This window comes from Hyaena hyaena, unplaced genomic scaffold (assembly GCF_003009895.1).
Source record: "Hyaena hyaena isolate Hyena2069 unplaced genomic scaffold, ASM300989v1 scaffold_789, whole genome shotgun sequence".
Taxonomy (NCBI): Eukaryota; Metazoa; Chordata; class Mammalia; order Carnivora; family Hyaenidae; genus Hyaena; species Hyaena hyaena.
The window spans coordinates 427,480-440,377 of record NW_024081422.1 but is presented as its reverse complement, the minus strand read 5'-3'; the positions used below and the strand labels follow the sequence as shown (position 1 = coordinate 440,377).

The 12,898-nt window shown below is 34.5% G+C and overlaps 1 protein-coding gene across 1 annotated transcript in view; it reads left to right on the top strand.

The window, feature by feature from the left end:
- MACROD2 (mono-ADP ribosylhydrolase 2) overlaps positions 1-12,898 on the top strand; it is a gene marked incomplete at its 3' end in the record, with an annotated part of 479,088 nt that overhangs the window by 54,005 nt on the left and 412,185 nt on the right. Inside the window, exon 3 of the mRNA XM_039219099.1 lies at positions 12,442-12,549. Within this exon, the coding sequence (XP_039075030.1) occupies positions 12,442-12,549 (108 nt within the window). The remainder of the gene's footprint in view (positions 1-12,441; positions 12,550-12,898) is intronic.

The window sequence follows — 12,898 nt, the reverse complement described above, 5'->3', positions numbered from 1 at the left end:
TCATGGGGGAAAATTAAATGCTATTTAGGAAGAAAGAACTAGAGCTAAAGAAAATTATTTTGGCATTTTAATGTTTAACTTAATGTAGTCTAAGTCAGAGATCTCCAGTTTGTTGCAGCTTTTAGCACCTTGCAGAGAAAGCAAAAACAAATCTCAAACTCAGTTGGTGTGTTAGTTCAACTTCTTTAAATTTGGCAGGACCCCTGTGTGCCCTGCTAAGGCTGAACAGAACAGAAAGCCAAGCCATAGACTCTCATGCATGATAGTTCTAGCCAGTTAACCCAGATTCCTTCTGGATATCTTGCACACCTATTTTGTTCTCTTATTGGCTTTGGGACTGGTAGCTTTTATTCTTTGGTAATCTTCACATTCTCCCTTGCAATTTCCTTGACTTTGGCATACCTCTGGATGTCTGTATTTACTCACCGAATTTTAATGTCTTCTGTACTTCAGCATGAGAAACTTTCTTCTCTATTCCCGGTTCATTGGTTGAGTCACTTCTTGCTTTCTTGCCAGGAGAGAGGTATTTGAGGATAGTCAGTATTTTTTGAAAAATAAGTATTATGCTGGGTGGCATGTATGGCACAAAAAAGGCCTAAACTTCCAGATTAGTAGTAATTCTCCTCTTCCTTCTGCTAGCTAACATTTATTGTGTTTCCACTGTGAGTAGGGCACCGTTTCATGTGCTTTAATGTCTTAATTCATTTAATTCTCACAACAACCCTATAATATAAAGACTAACCCCATTCAGGCAAGGCAACTGCAGCTCAGAAAAGTTAAATTTGATCCATGCTAGTAAATGGCAGAGCTGGGATTCAAACTGAGGCATAATGCTTCAAGAGCCTGGTTTTCTACCACCATCCTATACTGACTCTTAGAAGAGGGGATGGCACAGGTACATATATATAGCTACAATAAATGGAGATGTCCTTTTAGATAATTAAACCAGAAACCGCATGCAAACTGTGTAAGTTATCATTATGGAGGGAAGGAATACTGACACTGCCATCAACTAGTTCTATAATGTTGGGGAAGACTCAGGCCTTTGGTTTCTTCATCTTATAGAGTTCCAAGGTCTCTTTCAAAAATTAAGTAGAATTCCGGTTATTCTTTATTAATTTAGGCCTTGTAATTTCCTCCTTTCCCTGTTTTGTTTAGATTCAGGTACCTACTACAGGTTAAATCATATCTTCTGAAAATGTTTACTTTTCACTTAAGTTGTACAAGTGAGTTACAGCTTTGTATGTGACACTATAGCCCATTATCGTGTACTTTGTGGATTCTTGCCCCCTAGAACAAACCTCTTAGATATAAACACATCGAGTAATCAACTGGCCATGAATTCTGTATTTGCTATGTGTTTATCAGATAATCTGCCTCTGTGCTAGACCTGTAAAATCTTGAAATACGTTGGCCAGTAGTTGGGTATTGGTTTTGCACCCCAGAGATCTTATAGATATGATCACTGTCTAAGATTTTGAAGACTTGCCTTTAAAATATGTTCATTTTGTGGAATGACAAAATACTAAAATGACGACATTTTAAAACACTTCGTGTCAGAGAGGAGAGACACACAAATACACAGTGATTTCAAAAATTTCAAAAAGAAATTTACCTGTGGTCCACAGTTACAAGCATATTATTCATAAATGTGTGTGTCTGTGTACAAGTAACTGAACCAAAATTTTATAGAACAGTACTTTTTATTACTATATGCTATGTACTATAATATATTAATTCTGTTCTATATCATTTTGTGAAAAAGTTGGTTGTAGTCTATCAAACTGACTTTACAACCTACTAATCTACAGACTGAAAAATGCTACAGTTAAATAAGGAGAAAGAAGGTATATTGTACATGCTACTGTTTTTCTGATTTTCTAGTATTTAAATATATCTTTATTTGAATGAGAATTTATTTATCTGACTTTATAAATTAGGATTTCGTAAACTTAACTACGAAGGCAGAAATTTGATTCTCCTTGTGTTTGGAGCATATGAACCTAATTGATTTTTATACAAAATTACCTGAAGTATTAGATTGCATTATTCTTACATAAATTTTAGACTAAGAGTCCTACTATGTAGTAATTTCATAGTTTTTAACAAAATTGATTTTTAGCAGAATATATCATTAGGATAAAACACATTTTAACACTTATGCTCCCACCCTATACATCTTCATGGATAATTACATTAAACTTAAAAAAATTCTGTAACAGTGAAATGTGTCCTTATTTAAAGAACCTATGGCTCTTTTTTTTTTTAAGTTTATAAAGCTGATTCTTATTATGAGGCAATATTGCACAGTGGTAAAACACATAGGTTCTAGAACCACATTTCCAGGGTTCACATTTCAGCTGCCAGTAGTAGGACAGTTTTGCAAGTTAGTTGCTTAATCTCCATGTGACTCACTTTCTTTAGATTACTTCAGTGGAGTGGTTATCATGGTTCAGTGTTAATATAGAGAAATAGGCCATACAATATAGATGGGTAAAATTGTGAACATACCATTTTAGGAAAGAGGGTAGAATTAGGATGTATACAGATTGATCCCTTGTTCTTATTTGAAGATATGATGCTGAGCACTCCACTCCCTCTTGTCCACGTACATTCCTCTCTATTCTGGCATATCCATTCATTCTTAAATCTTATGGTTCTTTCAGGTGTTGCAGATATTAGATTAGAATACCTTCTCTCCTAGAATAACTCATAGTAGGTGTTATGCTGGGAGTTTGCAACTTCATTTTTGTTTGACTTCATTCAGCCTTCTTCAAAGCCCCTGCTTTGAAGCCCCTCCTCCTCTTCTTCCTTCCCATATCAGTTAGCTTTACTGTGCAACAAGCTCTTCCAAAATTTTGGGGTTTCAAACAACATTCTTCTTCTTATTGCTCTTCATTTTCTGGTTAGCCAGGAGGTTCTATAGTTAACAGGTGGGCTGGCTGGGTCTAGCCAGTCCTGGATGGTCTCACATATCTGGCTGGCAGTTGTCAGGCTGGTTGCCCTAGGGATCCTCTGAGATGGCTTGTCTCTGTTCTGAGTGAACTCTTTATTCTGCAGTAGGCCAGCCTAGACTTTGTCAATTAGTAGGCTTGGCATAGCTAGAGAAGACAAACATTAATGTGCAAGCATTCATTAAGTCTCTGCGTGGGTCATGTTTGTTGATGTCCATTGGTCAAAGCCAATTATATGGAAAAGTCCAAAGTCATTGTGAAAGAGTACTATATAAAGGAATAGATACAGAGAAATGGGATTCTTTGGAAGTCTTTTTGGCCCTTCTTAGTTACTGAATTTTTTTTTCATTAATGCTCTTTATTTACAGGTAAATCAATCAATTAAGGAGAGCAGTAGTTTTCTTGTTTTGTTTTTTGTTTTTGTTTTTTTTTTACAAATAGTTTATTGTCAAATTAGTTTCCACATAACACTCAGTGCTCATCCCCACAAGTGTCCTCCTCCATGCCCATTCCCCTCTCCCCCCCACATCCATCAGTCCTCAGTTTTTGTCAGCATTCAAGAGTCTCTCATGGTTTGTCTCTCTCCCTTTCCCCCAGCATTTCCACCCTTCTTCTCCCCCTTGTTTTCTTGTTTTAATTTTGTACTTCTGGGTTACTGAATTTTTACCACAGCCTAGGTCCCAATATAGGTTTTGATTATAGTTTTATTGTTTGATATGCAAGCATTTATTCAGATTTAATGGAAACTTGCTTTATGTTTATTTCATGCCACTTCAGTAACTATTTTCTGTTTCTAATAGATTTCTGATAGATACATGGGATGTGTAATCATTAATCCTTTAGATCTAACATCCAAATGTCTGTGGGAGGCAAGGAGGTAACATAACTGAGTGAAGTTAGCCTAGTTTACACATAAATATATTCTGTTATAATTGGAAAGTAAAAATACCTACGCAAAGGGTACTTGGCTTCTGCTTACATGTTGGGTTAGGATGTGGGTTCAGTATTTCCAGATCTCTTGATTTTTCAAAGAAGTAGTAAATCTAAGTTTTGATGTGAAATCTTACATTTAATGTGAAATGTGATTTTGAATGGTAAAATTAATTGAAGATTTAAAATGCAGTTTCAAAGGCAAAAACAATAATGATGCTATTTAAGTTGAAGAAAATCTTCAGCAAACCTGTCAATTTGTGACTAAGGGATCTCAAATAGCCACTATCCAGGGACTTCTGCCTTTGGTTCATACCTGAATAGTTCATCTTATCTGTCACTGCTTCTCAGTTTGTAGTGTTCTCCATATTTTCATTCTGAATGAATTCTTATTTTTCCTCTGTGCATACTCTATTTTCTTCCCCTATGACTTAGGAATGCCCTTCGATTTTGTCACCCTTATCCCATTCTACAGCCCTCAGGTACTCTTACTGATCCTTTAAAACTCAGCTTGGAAATTCCACTTTTATAAAACTTCACTGACTCTTACTTCCTTGTCTGAAACTCAAAGCACTTTGAGTCTTGTTATGGCATTGATAATAATCTTCCTCGTATTGAGGTTGTTTGTATGCTTTGTAAACATTCTGCTAGAATGTGGAATTCATATCTGGGCTAGACTTTGTATTTCCTGCATTACTTACCATGACTATCATGCCTGGAATGCTTGCCTCCCTAATCAATGAGGTCTCACTCAAATATGAGCACTTTTTGAAGGTTTCCTTGACTTTTCCTGATAGGTTTGGTTTGGAGTCTCAGGGCTGAAGGAAGAAAAAATCTGTTGTTGAGATTTTCATCCATGGAAGCTCTGTGGAAGTTGGAGCTAGGAAGAAAGGCAGGAGGATTGAGTCTCAGGCCAATTAAAGAAGTGAGCTATTAAATTGGAAGGTCAAAACAGGCAGGAATCTGGAATATGACATCATGATTATTAGGTAGGCATGATCATAGGAGACAGATGTGTCACAGATCAATAGGCTGGCCAATTTTAAGACATAATCTCAGGAACACAGCCTGCATCCCTGGGGTCCTCAAGTTCTGAGGCTGTGTGTCCTTAAAGCCTCTTAATAAACCCAATAGTTTTCTGATCATCTTGATTATAAATTTAATTTAATGTAAACGTTAATTTCTGTGGATATTTGCTTGATCTTTACTGTTTAAATTTTGTAGCATGGTCTTACTGATTTTTCTGACCACCTCAGAATGGAAGAGGCACATCACCCAAGCCAACTCATTGGTGCCCTTGGGGGCTTTTCTGTATCATGCCAATGGTTCCTAGAATACTGAGGATGTTAGTGTGAGGGAATCTAGGAATTTAGACTATTCCTAGGCACTTTATATGACTATCCTCCAGCATCTTTCTTTTCTTTTCTTTTTTCTTATTCTATTTATATACATATATATATATTTATTTAATAGTTTATTGTCAAGTTGGTTTCCATATAACACCCAGTGCTCATCCCCACAAATGCCCTCTTCCGTGCCTATCACTCCCCTTCCCTTCTCTCCTCCCTCATCAGCCCTCAGTTTGTTCTCAGCATTCAAGAGTCTCTCATGGTTTGCCTCCCTCCCTCTCCCCAACTATTTTTCCCTTCTCCTCCCCCATGGTCCTCTGTTAAGTTCCTCCTAATCCTCCTATACATGCAAACATATGGTATCTGCTTTCTCTGCCTGACTTATTTCTTTCAGCATAACACCCTCGAGTTCCATCCATGTTGCTACAAAAGGCCAGATTTCATTCTTTCTCATTGTCATGTAGTATTCCATTGTATAGATAAATCACATCTTCTTGATCCATTCACAGCATCTTTGTTTTCTAAACACGGGCAGGGGACCTAGTAGTGGTCCCTTAGTTGTTTATCAAGTGACCTTTAAGTATTTTGGCTGTTCCAGGGTAAAGTGATGAGACAGTTTTATTCAATATATTTTAAAAGTTTGAAATTTAAAATATAATTGTGATTTTTGTGAAAATCTGTTATCAATTATAGTCTTAAAAGTTATGCTTTTAAAATAGGATAATATTGGTCAGTTAATCTTAATTAAGATTCCGTTAACAAAGTTTGCTTCTCCTAATGTATCTTAATGTCATTAGTGAGTTAATAAAGATTTTATTAAGTTTGTTGTTGTTACTATAGCATTGCATTATATTCCTACCTTGTAAAAGGGATCAGTATCTTTAAAGTGGTTTAATTGATGCCTAAGAAAAGAGGTGAGATTGTAACATGAATGCCAGAATTCCAAATTAAGTCATAAATGTAAATAGTAAATAGAGTCCCAATGCAAATAGAGTATGTATTGGGATAAATAATCTGCAAGTTTGATAATGTTGCATATACAAACAAGAGAAGATATAAATAGAAGACATATAATTAATATCCGCAAATTTGATTTTACTATGTAGTCCTCTAATCCCTGGTGTGTTGTATGTTATGAACCATTGTCAAATAGTAGCAGGAAACCTCTGAGGCCTTTCTATTATTTTCAAGGTATAGTAACCACATTGATAAACCAATTACATTTTTTTTTCTAGGACAAAAGCAAATAATGCTTTGTGGAGGGAATTCCTATGTTCACAATAAAGAGAGAGAAGGGACTTAGACAACAGGCCTCTAATTCATAATTGGACTCCTTGAAATAAAAATAGGTAAATGAGAGCTAATATAGTATATTGAGTGAAAGCATGGGCTGTCTGAGTTCAAATCCCATGTTTGTACTTACCAGCTGTATGTACTTGGTCAAACCACCTCCTTTCTATATTCTTTAGCTTCCTTATCTACATAGAGGGAATGTTAGAAATATATAGTACATAGATTTGTTAGGATGCTAGGAGCTAATATTTATAAGCATTAGAACAATACCTGGTACCTATTAAATGTTATATAAGAATTAATTAAATAAACTAGAACTAAATAAAAATTTCCGTTAGAGAGATGTTTTTATAAAGATGAGATTATGATTCATATAGATATAAAATAAAGACGAACAATTTTATTTAGCTCTGGTTCAGAAGAGAATTTAAAGGGATCACATATATAGGTGGTAAGGAATTCTGAAAGGAATTTGCAAGTAAATGTAAATTGACCACAGGATAATGTCAGTTGCATTCGAGGGTACCTAATTTATTTGCATTTCTGTGGACAAGAATCATTTGCATTTTTATCTGCTTTCCATAACCTACAGAACTGTATAATAGCTCAAAGACAATGAAAGGTAGACATTATGCTAATGGATAAACTATATGGGAAACCCACTATTATATGTTTATAATATAATAGACTTCTCCATATCGAAGTCTTTCACAGTTTTTTCAGACAATCAACCTATTACAAACAAATGATAATAAAACCAATCCAAGGTTAATAACAAATATTATTTGTTACCATTCCTCATTGTAGGAAGTAGAAGGAACATTTTTTTTTCAAATACCACTTTTGAATGTCACATGATGTTAACATAGACTTTTTATTTAACCACTTTAGTTTGGTTCCTCTAAGCCCTTTTCTTGACTAGGACCCATTCTTGGTAGACCTGCATAGCCCAGTGTTAGCAAGAATTTTGCTAAGTCAATTTAGAGAGTATTTCCTACCCTGGATGTCTGAGCACCATCTTTATCTGATTTTTGAAGCCTTTGTCTTCACTCCTGACTGATTGGGGATCTATTGGTGAGGCTAACTCCTGAGCCAGTGCCCCAGATGACAGTAATTAATCTTAAGATTCTAAGTATACTCTCTGAAGCTGGATGACAGGCCCAGGCTTCTTTGTTTGAAAGGTACTTCTTGGGCTGAAAGTCTTTCTTCCTGGCTTTTTGTTTTCAGTGATGATTTATTCCTGGGCTGCAGAGGATTTTCCTGGCTCTGTGTAGACCTCTGTTTTCTCGACTACATCCTGCTTCTCCCTTGGGAACTTCTGAATCCACTGAAATGCCCTTCTTGAGATTTTGCTGATTCTATGCTCTGCCACCTCTGCCTACTTTCTTTCTTGGTGGCATGACTTTGCTAAGGGTAATTTGGAACTTCATTGGCTTCTTTTGGAAAACTCAAGATCTCCCCAAACTGGCTCCTCCAAGATCTCTCCCTTCCCATTGCTTCTGATTCTCATTCCTCCCTTTATAGTTGTTGATCTACTTTTCAACTCCCTTGAATTCCTTGATATGTACCTCTTCAGATTTCTATCTTCAGCATCTCTCTGTCCCCTCCGCAAGACTTTTCCCTTCCCACTGCAGTTTCTCAACTCCCTATAGTCATTTGGACTTTAGCCTCCCTGCTGATCATCAGGGGCTCTCAAGGGACTCAAGGACTCCTGAAAGCAACTATTTGTGGCTGAAAAGGAAGAAAAGATCATCAGAAATACACTGGATGCTTTATACACTCAGATAAGCTTTGGAAACATCCAGACAGCTGTTTGATGTCTCCTCAGTCAGTTTCTCACCTAAAATTTCCATCTATAGCCTCTATACCATTATATATCAAGGCAAATGAAAAATCTTGAAAGTCTCCTCCACAAATATTGATTAAAAAGCATTAGCTCTCCTATTGAACAGGTTTCCTTGACTTTCCCCTTCTGCCAGAAACATAATTTAGATAAAAATATCACAGGAAGCATAGACCAGAGTGTATTACAGTGTTTAACCTGACTCATGGCTAAAATTTTAGAATGAAAGGTACAAGATCTTTGTACTTTTTTTTTTAATATATGTGTTTTTATATATGTGTATATTTGTATGTACATTACGTATATGTGGTATTTTTCTATTTTTGGATTATATTGCCAAATTAAGCCATATAATCCCATAAAAGAACTCTATTCAGATTGGCTGAAAGGTAAATGAGACCTTATAAAAAATAATCCTAAAATGTCCCCAAAACAGAAACTAATCCAGTTACTTTGCTTTTAAAGTTTATATGACTTGAGTAAATTTTTTGTAAGTGATATTAGTTTAATATTGTCGGCTTAAAAATAACAGTGTCTTCTGAGTATGATAAGTACGTACATTCTGTTGTACTTGGGTACAACAAATGAAGTTGTATTATATTTAGATGTTTAAGATTATTAAATTTTGAAATTCAACCCAAGACCAAATGTACAGGTTAAAATGTAGGAGAAATTAATTGCCTGATATTCATGACTCCTTGTATATCAAACATAGCAGCAAAAGAAAATTCCATTTGTTTAACTTTTTTAGGTTTTTGCTTTTATGCTGCTTGCCTAACATGCATATGCTGTAAAAATAGTTAACTGGGAAATAACTGAGATGATGACAAGCTTTGTTGTTGAGTACGTCCGCCTAAAAATAGTTTCCATGTCTTTTCCAGACCTACATATTCCAGTTTTAGTAATTCTGCTAAATCAGTTTAGAGAGAATACCCTACCCTCAATATTGATCAAATTCCACATCCCCTTCCATACCCCAGGTGATGTGTCTGATCACCCTAGCCTGCCTTTAGCAAGAAGCCTAAGTCTGTCCAATCAGAATCTTCCCCTGCCTTAATTTTTCTTCTTGGTAATTTTCCTTCTATTGATTCTGCTCCTTGGCTATAAATTCTTACTTGTCCTTGCTGTATTGGGAACTGAGCCCCATTCTGTACTGAGATCTTTTTTCCCAATTGTAGTATTTTCCAGAATAAAAATATGTTTTTACTACTTTAGTTACTGTCTGGCTCTTTTGCTGTTACTTATATGTTTTACAATATAAATAGTATGCATTCTGGAAGAACAATTACTGTCATATGTGCACATTGACATATTTCAACTTGTAGTTCTATAAAACCAATTATGTGCAAAATGTGAATTGGTTTTTGTGTACAGATAGAATGTCCATAAGGTAGCAATCCCTGACAGTTTTCTATCTTATTTATTGCTGAAAACCCAGGATATAGGAAAACATACATTGGAAGAGCTGATCAAACACAGTCGTGTGAAAAGGAAGGCAATGCATTGCCATTCAAATAAAGAAGTTATTTTCTGGTGGTAATTTACATTGTTGCATTTACAGACAGCAGTTGGTGGTCAAAAGTATGCTGTTTGGTTTTGGCTTATTACTGAAGGAAATGCTGATAATTATTAATACTTTCAAATTATATCTTTTGAATACATTTATGCCTTTTTTATATACCATGTGAGAAATTAGGCAGCAAGTATAAGTCTGGCTATGAGCAAGAAAGATGCTCATACTTATTTATGATGCTGATGATTCTAATAAGACCATTTTGAGTAACTTATTTGAATAAAATGAAACAGCAGTATATTTGATATGTTGAATTTGCTTGAAACTTTAGACTCAAATTATTTCCTTTTAAAAATTTGCAGATGAGAGATGAAGATTTCTTTTAAGAAAACTGAAATGTGGTATAAAATGGCTTAACCTTTAAGTCTTTCCAATATTCTTTGATAATATCTTTATATTTGGAGAAAGAAATACATGATTTATTGTCATATATGTTGAAAAGTCACATTGCTACAAATACAATTTTACATACATAATATATGAGCAAATAATACATGAGCAAATGAAGAAGTAATTTTTAGAACTAAATGCAACTTTAGGAAGGATTAGAAATCTATCTACTTTATATCCCAAGTTGGAAAGTCAAATTTTATGCTTTCGTTTGCTTATTTGCTCAGTTTCATTGCTCAGTTTAATGCCTGGTGGAGTTCTGAAACTCATCAGTGAGAAGTATTTATGATTTCAGGTTTACAATACTCCAAATACCTTGACTTTTTTTTTTTGTTTTTTTTTGACAAACCACCACATATTTATTGTCATTCAATAGTCTTTAATTGAGAATCAGGACTTTCTAATTTGATAAAAGTAGTAAGACTAGAAACTGATTGGATGTGGTCTTCTGGCTCAAAGTCTTTGTCATTGGCCAGACATTCGCCTGGGTAGAGCACAAACAAAATCTGATCTCTTTCACTGATGGAAAGTATAACAACAACAACAACAATGATAATAGACGTAATGATATGTTTTTCAAAATGATTTTGTTTGAAAAAAGTTCTTAACTACTATGTTTTTCTGAATATAGATGCTAACATAACTTGTCACTTTTGTAAATCCTTTGTTAAAAAAAGGGTAGCAGCTTACTGTGGATCAAATATTATTCTAAGTATTATGAACTCATAATTGTGAAAGAGCCAGTAATTTACAGACTGAGGCATGGAGAAAATAAACTTTCTAATGTAGCCAGTTGTTAACTGGCAGACCAAAATTTGAACAGAGTCTGGTAGTAAAGTATGTGCTCTTAGCCATTACCTGACACAGGAAGGTAGTACTGGAGAAGCCTTGGAGGTGGTTTTTAAATTTTTTTTATTTTGAGGTCCTCTAATGTCTTTCTTTGCCCTTTTCACATACAATTTCTCCATATTCTCCTCCTCCTCATTATTATTATTCCTACTACTACTTTTGTCAACACTAATAAGTATTTTGATTAGAATCCTTTGAGGAGAGAGGTGATTACAAAGAAGGGGATACCTTGGAGACAGAGAGAGAGAAAAGATCACTTTTGTGGCTCAAGATCATATCCTTAGTCTTGGCCAATTTTTTTTTTTCTGTGGCTATGGGGGCCCAAAGGCAATTTAAATGACTTGTAACCTATCATCTCTAATCTCCTAAATACTTCAAAATTGCATGCTCATTTAAGAGTGTCAGTGTGAACTGATAGCATTATCTTCCCCCATGAAAGTTTTGCACAGATCATAAACACTTTAAAAATTTTGATTTTATAAGTCAGCTTTCTTAGAGGTATATTATAAAGCTTTCTATGTATAGGAATGTTTTTTTAAAGCATTGGTTTTGTACAGCTTTGTTTACTGTCTTAATATTATTTGTTAATGAATGAATCTCAAATTATAGTATTGCCATAAAAGAGTTAAAATAGGTCAAATTGTAGAACAAAATGTTTTGGCTTTTTTTCAACATACCAGTTTGCTGGCTGTTATGTTCACCCTCTAGAGTGAAAGGTTAATACAATTTGATAAGATACGCAGTTTGACCCATTCAGATATTTTTGATTCTTCTCATTTTGAGGGTCATTTATTAATTAGAAGTAGCAAAGAGTGGGACCTACATATTTTTGTTCTGGGTGAGTATTCTTTTCAAGGGTGACTTTAGGTAACTACACCAAAACAGAAAGAAGCTCATTCACTGTGAAAATTTATTTTTGTCTTGGTAGTTGTATATCTTTTTTTTATCTTATTGAAACTTGGGTCATAATTTTATTTTAAAATTGATGTTTTCATAATAAGAAGACACAGTGAATTTTTGACCAATATAACATGTCTAAATTTATTGAATGCCTAGTATATATGTGATGTACTGCATTTGTATTGAGGAATACGTAATAAATAGAGAATAAGCCACAGCCCTGGCACTTACACATTTATTTCCATTTGTCTAGTATATCAGATTATGACCCATATTGGCTGTTGTATCAAAATTGTCTTTATTTAAATAAATTAAGACTATTCTATTGATATATATTCCTTTTTTTTTTTTTAATTACAGAAGAAAATACTCAGGAAGCATCACAGCTGAAGAAAAGTTTGAGTGAAAAAGTTTCTCTCTATAGAGGTGACATCACATTGCTAGAGGTAGATGCTATAGTCAATGCGGGTGAGTACTTGATTTTTTTTGTGATGTATTATGTGAGTATTATCTTAAAATAATTTTCATAAACAGGAATGTAGGTATTTTAGAAAAAGATGTCCTTCCTGGTATAGAAATAGTTTATGTAGTTCTGGCTTAAAAACACTGAAGATTTATATTATGTATGTGCTGCAGTTAATTTGCTAACTCATGGTATCCATACTAATTTGAGACTAGGGTACTGGACCTTTGGAAAAGTGATAGATTATTACAGAAAGTTCTTCAGAAAGAATTTTAGCAGCTCTACTATTGTTGGTTTCATGCTTGGTTAATAATTTACCAACATAAAAACAAATTCATCAAGTTTTTTCCTTCT